The sequence below is a fragment of the Anarrhichthys ocellatus genome, unplaced genomic scaffold (genome assembly GCF_004355925.1).
Source record: "Anarrhichthys ocellatus isolate YVR2014 unplaced genomic scaffold, GSC_Weel_1.0 scaffold40, whole genome shotgun sequence".
NCBI lineage: Eukaryota > Metazoa > Chordata > Actinopteri > Perciformes > Anarhichadidae > Anarrhichthys > Anarrhichthys ocellatus.
Window position 1 is genome coordinate 1,107,374 of NW_022280070.1, and position 15,839 is coordinate 1,123,212.

The 15,839-nt window shown below is 43.1% G+C and overlaps 3 protein-coding genes across 4 annotated transcripts; 2 read left to right on the forward strand and 1 right to left on the reverse strand.

The window, feature by feature from the left end:
* The first annotated feature begins 2,310 nt into the window (after positions 1 to 2,310).
* LOC116394585 (kelch-like protein 11) lies at positions 2,311 to 5,909 on the forward strand. Its single transcript, XM_031867792.1, has 2 exons — positions 2,311 to 2,893; positions 3,115 to 5,909. The coding sequence occupies exons 1-2, from the start codon at positions 2,346 to 2,348 to the stop codon at positions 4,697 to 4,699; spliced, it is 2,133 nt and encodes a 710-aa protein (XP_031723652.1). The 5' UTR covers positions 2,311 to 2,345; the 3' UTR covers positions 4,700 to 5,909.
* A 548-nt stretch (positions 5,910 to 6,457) lies between these two features.
* On the forward strand, positions 6,458 to 11,864 carry LOC116394599 (cytosolic 5'-nucleotidase 3). Of its 2 annotated transcripts, XM_031867814.1 has the most exons (9): positions 6,458 to 7,087; positions 7,436 to 7,534; positions 7,637 to 7,706; positions 7,811 to 7,857; positions 8,832 to 8,917; positions 9,004 to 9,093; positions 9,180 to 9,342; positions 9,418 to 9,618; positions 10,095 to 11,863. In XM_031867814.1, the coding sequence occupies exons 1-9, from the start codon at positions 7,085 to 7,087 to the stop codon at positions 10,203 to 10,205; spliced, it is 870 nt and encodes a 289-aa protein (XP_031723674.1). In that variant the 5' UTR covers positions 6,458 to 7,084; the 3' UTR covers positions 10,206 to 11,863. The 2 variants fall into 2 exon arrangements, with proteins under 2 accessions (XP_031723674.1, XP_031723675.1); XM_031867815.1 differs by lacking the exon at positions 6,458 to 7,087 and having other exon boundaries at positions 7,443 to 7,534; positions 7,637 to 7,722; positions 10,095 to 11,864.
* fkbp10a (FKBP prolyl isomerase 10a) lies at positions 11,348 to 15,616 on the reverse strand. The gene is made up of 10 exons (XM_031867800.1): positions 15,326 to 15,616; positions 14,541 to 14,686; positions 14,264 to 14,453; positions 14,035 to 14,180; positions 13,176 to 13,365; positions 12,944 to 13,089; positions 12,663 to 12,852; positions 12,336 to 12,478; positions 12,084 to 12,247; positions 11,348 to 11,993 (listed from the first exon to the last, which is right to left on the reverse strand). The coding sequence occupies exons 1-10, from the start codon at positions 15,520 to 15,522 to the stop codon at positions 11,817 to 11,819; spliced, it is 1,689 nt and encodes a 562-aa protein (XP_031723660.1). The 5' UTR covers positions 15,523 to 15,616; the 3' UTR covers positions 11,348 to 11,816.
* Between the last annotated feature and the right edge of the window lie 223 nt (positions 15,617 to 15,839).

The window sequence follows — 15,839 nt, forward strand, 5'->3', positions numbered from 1 at the left end:
TCATTGTTGTATTAACCTAGCATGTATCGCAGACTACTGTGTCTCTGTGCAGCTCTCTTCATCGTGCCACTTGAGAATCATGAGCTTGCTACAAGGGGTTGAACATGTGCAATAATGCCTATAATATATGAGAACATACTGTAGATCAGAGCTTTATTTATGTATAGATGTATTGATGTTATAGTTTTGATTTTCTTTAATGTTTTTTAGGCAGTGGGGGGGGGGAAATGAAACATCAGTCTGCTTACTGTGGCAAAAGGGACCATTATGACTTATTCCTGGCAGGTGCTGCAATTCAGTCAACAGAAAATATTCTCTCTCAGCTGGTGGGACATTTGAGAGATTGTTGTTAGTCATAAGAACGCCAAAAACAAAAATCCCTTCCCAGTTACTTTAGTGGATTAGGGCATTTTTGCCACAAACCCCAGGATGTGGTTATAGTAAAAACTTCTATGAGAAATAAGCTATGACAACATTACATATTCACTATTTTTAAGGTCTGTTCTGTCTTGATATTGTTGACATAAATGCACTAGTCCCATTACAATAGCCTGAACTATTATTAGAATATTTCCATCAGCACTACAAGACGGCAAAGCATTTTAGCGGTTAAATGCTATTTTATATTTAATGTCTTTACATATGTTTTCACATGATTAATATATTAGGTCTAAATACGTTTTTTAAATTAATTAAGATTGTTTAATTTCTCTGTTAGAGAAGGATTTTAAAAGTTATTACATGCCCAATATTTCTCCATCTTTTACTCACTGTCTTTTTGCATTTAAACAAAGCCAATTAATATGACACAGACAGCATAAGTCTCAACTTGGGACATTTGACACACCTTTCAGATTGCTATATTTGTATTCAACGGAGACAAACTCTATGTGGACAATCTGCTACTCGTAAGACTGAGTGAAGGACAAAACTTCAATTCTATTTGTAATAAAGAAAATTACACATTTTCCCAAAATATGAGGACCAAAGGAAAACATGTCAACCATCACCAGTGTCATCTTCTATAATGTGAATGTAACAAAACAAATCTTTAGACAACCAGAAACCTCACCAATATTGTCGCAATGTTTGTTTGTAATTGTTTCGATGTGAATTGAACATGCCTCTACTGATTTGTTGTATGTTGACAACTGTGTAATTGAGTAAAATTAAATGTAATTAACGTAAATCAATGTAATGTGTGTGTGTGTGTGTGTGTGAGTAGCATTTTCTTTTAAATGTATTTAACCTCTGCCCATATAAATATTTTAACAAAGTGCATGTGTCAGGGTTGGATTTAGGACTTTATTTGTTTCCCCTTTTGAGATCTAAAACGTTGCACATCCTTTATCTCTTTGACTGCAGCTGTTTTAACGTGAATGCAAAGATGCTTTATACACACTTTACAAAAACGTGCCTTTTCTGCCATTACAATTCAAATGTCTGCCATTAATGGCCTTTTGTCTCAATTAGAATAACCTATTGGAATTAAAGTAAAACGGTCTGACTTAATGGGTCTTTATTGCAGGCATTACAGAGCAGAAAATATATAGTAGTGATTGAAACACTATGATTATTCAAAGTCTGTTTATAAGCTGTCTGTCTCTAAGCCTGCAGAGCAAAATGCAGGCGTGCCAGTGCAAGTTTCTAACCGTATCTTAAACTCAGTTTAGCGGGAACTGCTGCATCTGACGTAGGCGACGCCTTTCAGCCACTGCGCATGTCAGTAATTCTGTCTGTGTTTACCGAGCTGAAGCTGGTTCCTTATTCGTTATTTCCAACACTTCAATCAACTACGCTCAATCAATCACTTGAGACACAAAAAGGTACGTTTTTAGCTTATCTGTGAATGTTAAGCCGATGTAAAATATCAATTATGTGTTACATATATCCCTGGGTTGACATGAAATTAAAATTATTGACGCTAAAATATTGCGTTTAAAACAGAAAAAAATGTCATTTCGACGACTTTTTAAGCAAACCATGTTGCCCTTTAAAGAGACAATCAGTCCTGGTTGGTTTAAATATTGCAACACTTTCATCAGTGGGTCATAGGGTCAGTCACCATTGTATTAACTCCTTCAGAGATGGACAGTGACTTAAAGTGTCAAGCTTTTGGAGACTTTTATTTAAATAAAACCGTCTCCATTTTATAAACCGAAATGAATAGAGCTATACACAAAATTATTAAATCTTGACGCTCATGTATCAACAGAAGACTCTACTGCTTAACTCAAATAGAGGCCACTTTAACAGACATTTATTTAAACGATAACACAGTCTATGGATATGACGCGTCGAAAGCGAAACGCGCTTCGCTGTCGCCCCCTGTTTTGACTCCATGTATGTGTGGCTGCGTATGTCGCCTCCTTTCCTTCACTAGTTTACTTCGTTCCTCACCACTGCTCACCTCCAGCGCTGGCAGCACGATGGCAGCGGCGGCCCCCAACCCGGAGGACTCCGCCAGGAGCAGCAGCAGCAGCGGTACCAGCACGCCCAGCGCGCTCGTCGGAGACGGGGACGCGGAGGAGGCCGAGGACTTCACCTCCTCCTCCCACTGCTCGGAGCTGTCTCGGCGGCAGAACGAGCAGAGGAAGCAGGGCTCGTTCTGCGACGTGACGCTGGCCTTCAGCAGCGGGGTGGCTAGCGGGAGCGTGCAGAGCTGCGAGTTTTCAGCCCACAGGTCGGTCCTGGCTGCGGCTACCGATTATTTCCCCCCTTTGCTTGGAGGACAGTTTTCCGAGTCGTTGTCCGGTCGGGTAGAGATGAAGGAATGGAGCTCGGAACCGGGGCCAGACCCGGATACGGTGGAGAGTGTCATCCAGTTCATGTACACTGGAGAAATACGAGTTAGCACCTGCAATGTACATGAAGTACTGGAGCTAGCTGACAGGTACGCTCTGTTTACAATAACATTTCAGATTGTGTGTCAGAGAGAGAGAGAGAGAGAGAGAGAGAGAGAGAGAGAGAGAGACCTTCTATGGCTGCCCTGTTGCCTAACAAAGTATTGTTTATGTGAGGCCTGGCCTAACTAGTCCAAACAGAGTGGTATCATGTAGTTACAAGGACTGACGTCCATCATATACTCTATGTTCTCTGTTTGCTCAACGCTAGATTCCTCCTGCTGCAGCTGAAGGATTTCTGTGGTGAGTTCCTGAAGAAGAAGCTGAGCCTGACCAACTGTGTGGCGGTGCACAGTCTAGCCCACATGTACACCCTGGACCAGCTGGCTCTACGGGCTGCAGACATGATCCGTCGCAACTTCCACAAGGTTATCCAGGACGACGAGTTCTACACGCTGCCCTTCCACCTGGTGCGTGACTGGCTGTCCGACACCGAGATCACAGTGGATTCTGAGGAGGTGCTGTTTGAGGCCGTGGTGAAGTGGGTGCAGAAGAACCCGGAGGAGCGAAGCCGCTACTTCGAGGAGCTGTTCCGTCTCCTGAGGCTGCCCCAGATCAAGCCCACCTACCTGACCAGGGTGGTGAAAACGGAGCAGCTGGTGGCCGCCAACGAGGCCTGCCTCCGGCTGGTGTCGGAAGCGGTGGAGGGCCACGCTATTCGCTTTGAGAACCTCAAGTCAACCGATATGGAGTTCTGGTCATCCCACATGGCCTCCTTTCAGCCCCGATTTGGCCAGAACATGGACGTTATCATGGTGGTAGGCGGCGTGTCAGAAGGAGGGGACTACCTGAGTGAGTGCGTGGGCTACTTCATTTACGAGGACCGCTGGGTCAACCTGCCGCACATCCACAACCACCTGGACGGGCACGCCATCGCGGCCACAGAGTCCCACGTCTACGTAGCCGGTTCTATGGAACCGGGCTTTGCCAAGACGGTGGAGCGTTACAATCCCAACCGCAACACCTGGGAGCAGGTGAGCAACCTCACCACACGCAAGCACTCTTTTGGCCTCACCTGTATTAAGGATGTACTGTACAGCATCGGTGGCCATGGGAACTTCAGTCCGGGTTTCAAAGACGTCAGCATATACGAGCCTGACCAGGACAAGTGGGTCAATCTGGAGTCTGCGCCCAAAATCCTGCGCGACGTGAAGGCGGTGAGCGTGGAGGACCGCTATGTGTACGTCACGGCCCGCACACCTGTCGATACAGATAATGAGGATGGACTGAAGACGGTGACCACTCGCTATGACACGGAGAGCCGCCAGTGGCAGGACGTTGACTCCCTGCCCCTTATTGACAACTATTGCATCTTCCAGATGGCCGTGGCCTCTACTAACTTCTACCACACGGCCTCCTGCTGCCCCAAGAGCTACACGGAGCGCGAGGAGGTCGCCAAGCAGAAGATCAGCCTACGCATCTCTGATGAGATCCTGGAGAGCCTGCCGCCGGAGGTGACCAGCATCGAGGGCGCTGCCATTTGCCACTTCGACGAGGACGTCTTCATCATCGGAGGCTGGAAGAACAGCGACGACGTGGACAAGCAGTATCGCAAGGAGGCCTACCGCTACTGCGCCGAGAGGAAGCGCTGGATGCTGCTGCCGCCCATGCCGCAGCCTCGCTGCCGAGCTACCGCCTGCCACGCCCGCATCCCCTATCGCTTCCTGTACGGCTGCCAGCGCTACCCCATGCCACAGAACCTGGCCCGCCAGCGGGATCGCATGCAGCAGATGCAGCAGCTTCACCGGCGCACGCTCACTTTACGCCGGCAGCTCCAGTCTCAGATAGAGTGCTGAGCGAGTCGAGTGTTTGCTCGATCGCATGAAACTGCACTGCTCTGTCCGAGGATACACTGCCAGCATTCGGTCCATTGCAGCCACCTTCATCACCCCCCTACATGCACCTGCTGCAGCGGGTCTTGTGTTGCTCTCCTCCTGGATTTCATTAAACTGAACTCTGTGCCATCGGTGTTGTGTTAATGGCTGATTTGTGGAATGCCATGAAATGTGTGCACAGGCGTGCACTGACCTGTGGTCTGTGAGGAAGGATGAGGGGAATGTAAATATGTGATTAAGAGTGTTCTATAGCAGCCAACAACTGAATATCCTTTTTTTTGTCAAGTATGTTGGTAGAGATGCTGTTTATCTGTTTGTACATTCATAGGATAAAGGTGTACGTGTAAACATTTAGATGGATATTTTACATTCCTTTATTGTGTGCCTGTACTTAGGGAGGCTATGTGACATTATTAATAACTGCATTCCTACATTCAATTCAACTCGCTTAATGAAGTCTCATTCCATTTTAACACTGTGACAATCTCTTCATGCAAGTCGAACTTACGTCCAAATGTCTTAACTCTTAACTTGTATTATATTTGCTCTGTTGGAATGGCTGCGCTCGTTTCTGTGCAGCCTCGACAACTAGATAGGAATTATTTCAGAAAGGCTGTTCATCTTAAAATCCCGCAGACTAGATTGCAGTTTCCCTTCAACAGTATATGAAATTGAAATATATTTTTTGTTGCTTGTCTAACACTTGTAAGCTTTCTCCTGGTGTCTGGAGAGGTGAAAATATGAGAGAACTGTGATGTTGAAAAGAGGTGATATGATAAAATAATTCCTTTAAATTATCCTAAAATTGAAATATTCTATTTGTCCACTGCATTAAGCGCCAATCTCTGGCTCAATCATTCCTTTCTTTTGCACTTTGGCAGTCTATTGCTCAAGTGCACATTCCCATTCGCTCGAGAAACATACATTGGAAATGTATTTATATGTGTGTGAGTGCAGAAAGTGTGTATGATTTGTGTTCGCAGAGCTTCTCTACAACTGCACTTTTTGACATTTAATTGTTTGTAAAGTCTTAAAGAAATGTTGGGATTTAAGTTGCCGTTGCACTTTGACTTTGCTTGTTTCATATCAGACGAGGTGATTGTATTTTGGAAAGGCTTGGATTTAGCCGAGTGCATAAGTTTTGATCTTTGGAAAAAAAAAAAAAAAAAAAGGAAATGTTCTCGTTATTCGTGGACTTGTTTCCAACATGCAATGTTTTGTTTTATCCTTGTGTTATTGTACTTAACTTCCACATGGGTGTATATTAGAGACTTGCTATGTTGTTCTGTGGTCTCCTCTGACCCTCCTAATAGACTTAGACATTAGACTAAAATGAATCTGACTGATGGGCAAAACAAACAAATTGTTACATGAATGTGTTGTGACTGACATTCAGAAATTCCAGATGTGCAGCGCCTATTACAGCATAAAGGTTACGGAGCGCAGAAATGATATTCATTTCCACTTTATGACCAACATAAATAGCACTGCAGATATTACGTGGAATAAGCTTTGTAATTTGCTTCGCATGTGATTGTCTGACATTGTGTCCTTGTATTGGATGTAAGAAATGTTGATGTCATCATTTGCAATTAAAGTTGTTTTGTTAGTCAAATGGTTGCACACACACACACACACAGTGTGTTATTGCTTTGTTGGACTTCAAGGAATTACTACCCAGAAATCTTGATGTATAAGAAGCTACAAAAATGCCAACCTCCAATGGCTACTTGTAACAAGCGTAGGTAGGTTGCACTGTCATCAGTGGTATTGACATTCATTATTTAAAAAAATATTAGTGTTTTTGTTAATTTTAGATGCATGCATTCATCTTCATGTATCGGCCCGGTTTTATTCCCTCTATCAATACCAGGACACCGCAGAGAAACCCTGGTGCAGAGCCGGGGTGGGAACCTTGTATCAGGGCCTTTGCTGTTGGGGGAGAACACATACCGTCACACCTCAAGTTATACAAGTAGTGGTGCTGCATTTAGGTCTAGTCTCCCACTTAATATAATGTCAAACGAAGAGAAATGTTTGGTCCCAGAGAATGCATGGCATCTTCACCTTTATTGTATTTTGTGTAGACGGTTCCCATCCATGGTTTATAATAAAAAGTCACGTCTCGGTCACTGAGAAAATAATTTAAAATCAACTATGTACCACTTTGTTTTGTCAGTTAAAATAACATTCCTACACACTCAATAGTACCTGAAGGCAGCATCACCGCTGAAGCTACACCCAGACGATTCAGTCGCATCAGTAGCAACGTTAACGAAACGCATGACGGGAGGCTGAGAGCTGATGATACTTAACCTTAACTGAGCGGCAACCCATTTCAAGAAAATGGTAATCATGTTTGTTTTTAAGTTAAAGCACCAAAAACAACGCACACTCTCATTCAACAACAAAACAAACTAGCTAGCTAGGTTAGCTGAACGTACCTAGCTTAGCTCTTCGCGTTGACGTTAGCTATTTGGCTTTCATAGCTGTATCGCATCACCAAATGTACTGTAGATTATTGTAATAATTATAGCCTCAATATTTGGTAGTAGCACATGTCAGTTAGTTCGCTAAACAGCGGGTTTAAACGTGGTGCTAGCCCCTGACTGGTGAGCTAACTGGCGATGCTTGTTTTGCACGGGTACGATATTGTGTAACAACTTTCTCTTCACCTGTCACATTTTCAACGTTAAGATTCCACAGCTGACCAACTCCTCCGTGTGTATGCGGGACCCTCAGAGGGTGCAGGAGATCCTAGAGTCCATGGTGAAGGCTGGCTCCAACACCGTGCAGGTAACGTTATATAGTGTTTGTCCTAAATGGACAATATAAATGAGTGTAGTTGAAAAATAAAACGTATTTTTTTTTTTTTTTTTTTCCCCATTTGTCAACCAGGTGATCTCAGATTTTGACATGACTCTGACCAGATTTGCATACAATGGCAAAAGGTGCCCTACCTGTCACAGTAAGTCGTCTGACAAGTAAGCTTTAGTTCGATGTTCTCCTGCATTTTAAGGTGGATTTTTAGCTAAACATTGTTGTCACTGAGACTGTGTATTTTATTTTCAGATATTCTTGACAACAGCAAACTCATCTCCAATGACTGCAAAGAAGAGGTACTGTAGTAATGAGGCAGAAGCAGGTTTTCTTTGTTAGGACTGTATATTTTTTATCTACGTGTAAGCCACAACGCAGACATCACAAATATAGAGTTCAACTTGTTGGATCTTACAAGGAAACGGTGTTGGGGAGTAACTGGCTAAATGTAACAGAGTTGCGGTATTAAATTACGAAATAAATGTAATTGTAATCAGTTACGAAGAAAGATTATGTAATTAAATCTCAAAATATTGGCGATGACATCTAAATATATTACTTCCTGCAAAGAGCGCATATGTAGAATAAGACATTCATTCTGTTGCTTTGACAAACTTTTAGTTAAAGTTCAACAGTAATCAGTGTTGAGTACTGTTTACACTGCCTGGTTTAAGTTTATGTTTTTAGGACTTATCAGTTTTATTTGTTAGAAAAGTAATAAAATCAAATAAGTTACATTTCTTTTAATAAATGAAAGTATTATTATATATTACATTTTAACTGTGTAACTAGTAATCTGTAGTAATCTGTAATTATATTTCAAAAGTAACTTTCCCAACACTGCAAGGAAACTATATGTATATATGCGTTTTTTGGAAACGTTTTAGAAATGTTGATGTTCAGACCTTAAGCAATAGACTACCTACAAAAATACAACATTTCATTTGTAATTGATTCATTTGTTCTGTCATTTATAGACTGTCTGCCCTCTAGTGAGCAAGAGGAAGAATTAAAACAGACAAATTGAATCTTCAGTAATGTGAAAGGTTCTTGTTTCAGTCTTCCTGCTGTTAAATCTTCTGTTTCTTCACTTCATTTTTGTATCTTTATTGTGGCATTTTTTTCAATAAGATACATATTGCTTCATTATTATTTGGGGAAATAATTTTATAAATATTTCCTAAATCCCAAGGATATAATCTGACAAAAAGTAGAAAAGTGAAGAGTGTAATTGGGTAAAACGTTAGTTTTCTATTGTCCTGTTGTCTTCCAGCTGAAGGAGCTGCTCAACACATACTACCCTATAGAGATAGACTCTTCACGGTCAATAGCAGATAAACTACCTCTCATGGTGGAGTGGTGAGCATCTAACACAGCTTTTACTCAAATATAATATAATGTATTTGAATGTGTTCATAAACCTGTGCTGCACTTCTATCTCACAGGTGGACTAAAGCTCATGAACTACTGGTACAGCAGGAGATCAAGAAAGACCTGCTGGCCATTGCGGTGCGGGAGTCCAATGCCATGCTGAGGTCAGAAAACCTGCCATTTGATAGTTTAAATGTTAAAAACATTGTGTTATGCGTGTGTGTACTTTAATAATGAGTTCTTTTCACAGAGACGGCTACCAGCTCCTTTTCGACCACCTGTATGAGCACAGCATCCCTCTGCTCATCTTCTCTGCTGGAATAGGAGACATCCTGGAAGAGGTCATCCGCCAGATGGGAGTCTACCACCCCAACGTCAAAGTCTTCTCCAACTACATGGACTTCGACGAGTCTGTGAGTAGCCGCGCCGCAAACTACCGATGTGTTGAGAGTGAAGCGATGTATTTGACTCTTCGTCTGCTGCCACAGGGAGTGTTGAGGGCTTTCAAGGGAGAGCTGATCCACATCTACAACAAAAGGGAAGGTGCGCTGCTCAACACCGGCCACTTCCAGGAGCTGCGTACGCGGCCTAATGTGCTGCTGCTGGGAGACTCTCTGGGAGACCTGACCATGGCCGACGGGGTGCAGGACATGGAAAACATCCTCAAGATCGGGTTCCTCAATGACAAGGTCAATAAAATCCCATTGTTGTTTCTATTTTTGTTTATTTGAACTCTCTCCCACTTTGTACTGCAACTGTTGCACAATCATTTTCAGTCCCTGCAGCCCTAAGATAAATGTCAGAGCACCAGTACATTCATATCTACCCTCTAAACAAATAGTACGCTCCCAATTTTCACCATGTTAAAGTCTATTTTTTAACCCTGGATCCCATTCTCCCATGTTTTTGTGTCTAACTGACTAATAAGGACAAGAAGTTCTGAAATTGCTCCAGTATTGAGCGAGAGCGCTGCAGACACAGGCTGCAATGTAATCATATCGGTGCAATTTGGCTCCATCACTTTACGTCCACTGAAAGTGCTTGTTTTTGCCACCGACAGGCTCTGGTTGTTTATAAGTGTCTGACAAAAAAAAAATACTAAAGTTACCATTTAAATAGTCATATTCTGACATTAATAACACTTCTCCATTTGTTTTTCTCTCAGGTGGACGAGAGGAAACAGTCTTACTTGGACTCGTACGACATTGTGTTGGTAAAAGACGAGACCTTGGAAGTCCCCAATGCGATAATGCTCTACCTTACTGGCAATAAGTGAACACATCACTGGCCCTTTTGTATTTCACACTCCGGCCCCATCAGTTCAGGAGGGCCCCTGCTCACAGAGGGCCAGTTTGAAGGCTTATTTACTGGCAGCCAAGAATGTTTCATGATCATTTTATTTTACGAAGTTATTCACGAGTCCAGTCAGCCGCATCCCTCTTTTATGTCTTTGTCAATCGGCCCTCCTCATGTTCATAGTAACACTGTATTTGCACCACACTGGACGTGATGGAAGCCAGATTTACACCGTCTACCTACTCTGCAGCATGTGAAGAGTGTGTGTGCGAGTGTGTGTGGGTGTGGGTGTGTGGAAGAGATTAGATTGCTTTGGTCTTCATATAGGATGTAATGATAAAGGGAAAGAAAAGGGCAGCACTTGATATCTGGTTTGAAACTGGTCTCCAGCCTTTCACAATAAAGCTCATTTCCAGCCATTTTTACTCTGAAACCTGCCGTTTTTAAAAAAGGTTTAATGATTTTCTTACAGTGTCAAGTCTTCTATTTCTGGTCATATTGTCAAGCATTCAGCACAGGTTCTAGTTTTTATGAAAACAAGTGTTTTTCTTGTGTAACACCACACTATGACACTACTATGACATCAGCACCCGACTTCAAGAGTGAAATAAAAAGCTATTTTTTAAAGTACGGTGAGAGGTCAAGTTATTTGTAAGAACTAACTGTTACCTCAAATTTTGTAGTATTACAAAGAAAAACATTGATTCAAAAGTCTGCTACTTTACACATTGTAACAAACTAAAGTGTCATAAAATGACTTATTTATTTCTTTAATTTTCGGACTATGTGCCATTTTTTTGTCCGAACTCATTTCCTTTTCATATGTTCCAACTTGTCTCAAATAAAAAAGTGGTTCCACCCATTAATGATCATGTTTTATTATGCCTTAGCGCTGGTGACAGCTGTGGCCAGAGGCATTATGTTTTCGGGTTGTATGAAACATCCACTTAGACTCGAGGATGATTTAAATTAGGTGGTCACTGTGACCGTGAGAACAAAATGATGACATGAACGTAAACGCATACAACCATGAGGCGGCAATTCTACTTAAAGTTTGAATGAATGAAAAATGTTAAAACTGAGGCTAATGAATTGAAGTCTACCAAACTAATTCACTGGTACATTGATAGTGTGGAAGAAATAAAGCAGGTGTTGTCATCATTTTTCTATAAAAGTTTATTTTATGTTTTACAACACTTATTATATAATTGTACAAACTTACCACTCATACACTGTACAACCCATGTTTTTTCTCAACATTTTTATATGAGGCACTGCATCGACTACTCATTTTATAAAGTCATATTTTGGAAGAAGGGCCCAGCCCAAATGCGTGCGTGGGTAGTTCAATGTGAATCTTTCTGTCTTTTTTTCAACATGACGCAATTTCACTACAGACCATCGTTCTTCCTTTCACATTTTTCAAACACTCGTTTCCTTTGCACAACATATTTTAACAGAATCTAGCAAAGCAGACTGCTCGACTGCCTTTAAATAAAAGGCTCAACAGTGTTTCAATCCCAGTAAAGACTGGGATTGAAACACTGCACGCCGGCTCCTTACCACCAATTAAATATCGCTCGCGTCCCCTTTACAGCTCGTCTCGTCTCGCTTGCTCAGGCTCGTCATCCAGTTCACCTTCTACAATCTTCCCATCTTTATTGCGGTCCTGGTTATTGAACATGTCCTTAATGATGCCATCGGCATCAACCCCTGGCCGAAGACGACCTTTGCCCTCTTCAACTTGTAGCATGATGAAGGCCGAAAACTGGAGACAATAGGAGACAGTTAAAAGCATTCTCCCTGCCGATACATTGAGCAGGAAGCTGGTTAGACGGGACCTCGCTTGTCTGCTTACCTCCTCTAGAGGAACCTCTTTGTCACCATTGAGGTCCATAGCGGGAAAGAGGGGATCTGGGCCGTCTCCCAGCCACACGAACATGTAGCCTTCAGGCACACCCTTCTTCAGCTCCACCAGCTCCAGCTCAAAGAAGAGCACTGCACTCCTGGGAACTTCTCCAGCTGGCGACACCCAAAATTTGAACACACTTTAATTTAACCTGAATCACGTTTTCTCTTGAGTGCAGTCCGAGTCGTGCCAATGACTGACCTCCATTTTCACCATGGCCCCAGTGTGGTGGAACGACCACCTCCCTCCTCTCGCCCACACACATGCCACCCAAACCTCGCTCAAGACCGGGGATCACCTTGTCCGCTCCGAGATTCGTGATGGAAGGTGCGTCGAACTGGTCCCTGGAAATGGACACATGACCTGTTACTACCACTCTTAACAGTGGGGGTTTAAAAAAACAACTTCTGAACATGCAGGCACATGTGTTGTCGTCATGGATAGGTAAAATGGTATATCTGTCAGACAAGCAGTGATTACATGCAGGAAGCAGGAGGAAGGGGATGCAGCGTAGCAGAGGGCGCTCACGAGGAGTACAGCAGGGTGCCGTCCATCAAGGAGCAATTGTAACGATACTGAATCAAATCGTCCGCTTCAGTGGTCGCTTTGCAATCCCGAGGCATGTGGGTAACTTTAATATCGACCGGGTCTTTGGGGTTGTGGAAGTCAATGACATGAATGTCAAAGACCAGCACAGCTGAGGCAGGGATGAGGTCTCCTACAGCGGGAGGAAAGAAAATATAAACAAGACTAGTCGGTGCAGTCCAAGTGTTTTCTGAATCCTCCTAAATGCAGTGCGTGAAACTCACCAACTCCCCCTTCGCCATACGCCATGTGAGGAGGGATGGTGATCCTTCTCTTCTCTCCCATGCACAGCCCGTGCAGGGCTTTGTCCATCCCTCGGATCACGTACCCCATGCCGATGTAAGTGTTATAGGTGCTGTTTCGCTCGTAGCTGTCAAGGAAAAGCGTTAAAACTCTTAAACGCTGCGTGTGTATTTTACAGCTTTCTGAGGAACGGAGGAATCTCAAGAGGTTTACCTCGAGTCGAAGGCCGTGCCGTCCTGGAAGCTACCGTTGTAGTGGTAGCGGATGTAATCTCCAGTCAGCGTCCTGCGGGTGCAGCCTTCAGGCGCCTCCTTCACCTCTACAATCAGATCATCCTTCGGGTTGAAGACGTCAACCAGCAGCACTTCAAACACCAGCGTAGCCTGAGGAGGAACCTGAGTTCCTGTTAGGAAAAGAATAAGACTTTCAGTCTATATCTCACAGTTTTTATGTCCATACCAGCCAAATATACTTTACCTTAATGTGGATCATTTTTCAAAGCGTACTCTAAACTTCCAGGCAGACATTTTTGTTTCGTTCATATTGGTGTGACTTGCTGAGACAGTGAGTTGTGTGTAACATGAGGAATTCATTCTTTTTGTGGACTTTCCTCAAAACTAAGTGCATCCAGAAGGTCAATAATCAAACATGAACACTCTGCTGTTGAATGACATTCATATTATCAGTCTTGAGTTTCACACGTGTACTTGAATACACCTACAATAAAGGAAATTAAAAAAGTTAAACAATATTAGATGACTTATCTAAAGCCCCTTTCACACTATTACGTAAATCTTCCGGCACGTTTGCCATCATAGCACACTGACATGAACAGAAACCAGTGGTTGCTTTGGATAATGACCAACAGTAAGGAAATGTATTGTGTGATTTGTAGTTATTGTCAGATTTACAGTTCAAATCCAAGTCTAACAAGGTCCTTTGAAACATAAATGAATATATACAAATAGTAATAATTGTAGGTGAGCGAGTTTCAAATGCTAAACTTAAATTTTTTGGTATTTGAGATGATTAGATATTAAGCACAGTCGTCTTGTACATTACTAGTTAGTACCGTGGCCAGTCTCTCCATACGCCAGGAAGGGCGGGATGATGACGATCCTTCTCTCCCCGACGCACATGCCCAAAAGACCCTCGTCCATGCCTTTGATGAGGTCGCCCTGTCCCAAGTAGGTGTCATAGGTCGCATTCCTCGAGTAACTAAAAATCGAAACACAAAGTTGTCTTGAGAGTCACAGAAACAGACAAAGAGCTTCCTGAATGTCATAAAAACCTACGCTCACCTGGAGTCGAAAGCTGCCCCGGACAGCAGGGTGCCATTATAGCGGTAGCGGAGGAAATCTGATGCCACGGTGGTGCGGTGGCAGCTGGCAGGTTTGCCGAGTGTGCGGATCTGGACCTTGTCCTCAGCGTTCCATATGTCCAGCAGGAGCACATCATACACCAACACAGCGTCAGGAGGGACCACACCACCTGTGGGTATAAACAACACGGATTGACACAAACCAGCACAGGTGATGTGTCCAACAGGGGGGGGCTGACTGTCCTGTTCATCCGCACCTGTTCCGATGCTCCCATAGGCCAGGTGTGGGGGGATTGTGATCCTCCTTTGTTCATTGACACACATGCCCTGAAGACCGCGGTCCATCCCTGTGATGAGTCTGCCCAGGCCGACCTGGCTGATGAAGGCTTTGCCTCTGTCATGACTGGAGACATTAAGGGAGAGGTGGAGGAGAGTCGAGCAGGTAGAAGTGTCAAAAATATTAGGCAACGTAAGAAGAAGAACAAAAGAGGAGGATGGTTGTATGAACATTTTATTGTTCTATAAAGTCAGAATCCCCAAAAAAATCCATCCACATCAGCAGCATTATTCAAAAGGACATCATTTCCTTCTTGGCCTCACTATGATCAGCTGGTTATTTTACATTTAATTTGCAAAACCTGGGGAGGTTGCTTGATGATTGGCCACAAATATCCACCACACCATAACCTCATTATAGAAACATTGAGGGGGACACTGTTATCAACGTGCAATGGCGTTTGACACGTTTGCAGTCCTTATCTTGTCTTTGAATCCATCAGGGAAATGGTTGTATTCCTGTATTTTATGTGCGTGTAGTGTCGATACTAATCGACGTTACTGAATAGGCTTTTGCACCGTTTTAACAACTGGAAATACTATTTCTGCAAGAGTCAGAACTGTATTCTTACACGCTGTATGTTAGTTATATTGTCGGTATGTTGTTACCGTAGCTGGTTCTCAACTTTAAACATAAAAGCCAACATTCCCTGTGACTGAACGCAGTCTAAATGAACTTAAATGGTGCATTCCGCTGTAACTTCACCTGGAGTCAAACTTTTTCCCATCTGCATAGAAGGTACCGTTAAAATGATAACGGATAAAATCTTCTGTTTGCACCTCTCGGGGACACACTTTCGGGATCTCGTACCGGTCCACAACAACATCCACTAACGGCCCCGGGTTGCAATTCACAATGACGTCATGAAGGCAAAACACAACCGTTAATATTATCAGATCCATTTGGAGAATTGCGACAATAACTGCGGAAGCTCGCGGGGTCTGATGAAGGAAGAGAGTAATGTTACCGACAGAAGTCTGGTCCACAGTGGCGATGTGTCAAGACACCTGGAATGAGAGAGAGTACTTCCGGTTACGATTAAAAAATAAATGCCTTGACTATTTCACAATTTTACATCACGTGCAGTCCAGACACTTTTATGACATTTATGTGACATAAAATAATATGACTTTTTAATGATATTTTTGTCATGTTATTCTATGACTTTTTTTCGACATGCTATTCTATGACTTTTTACGACATGCTATACTATGACTTT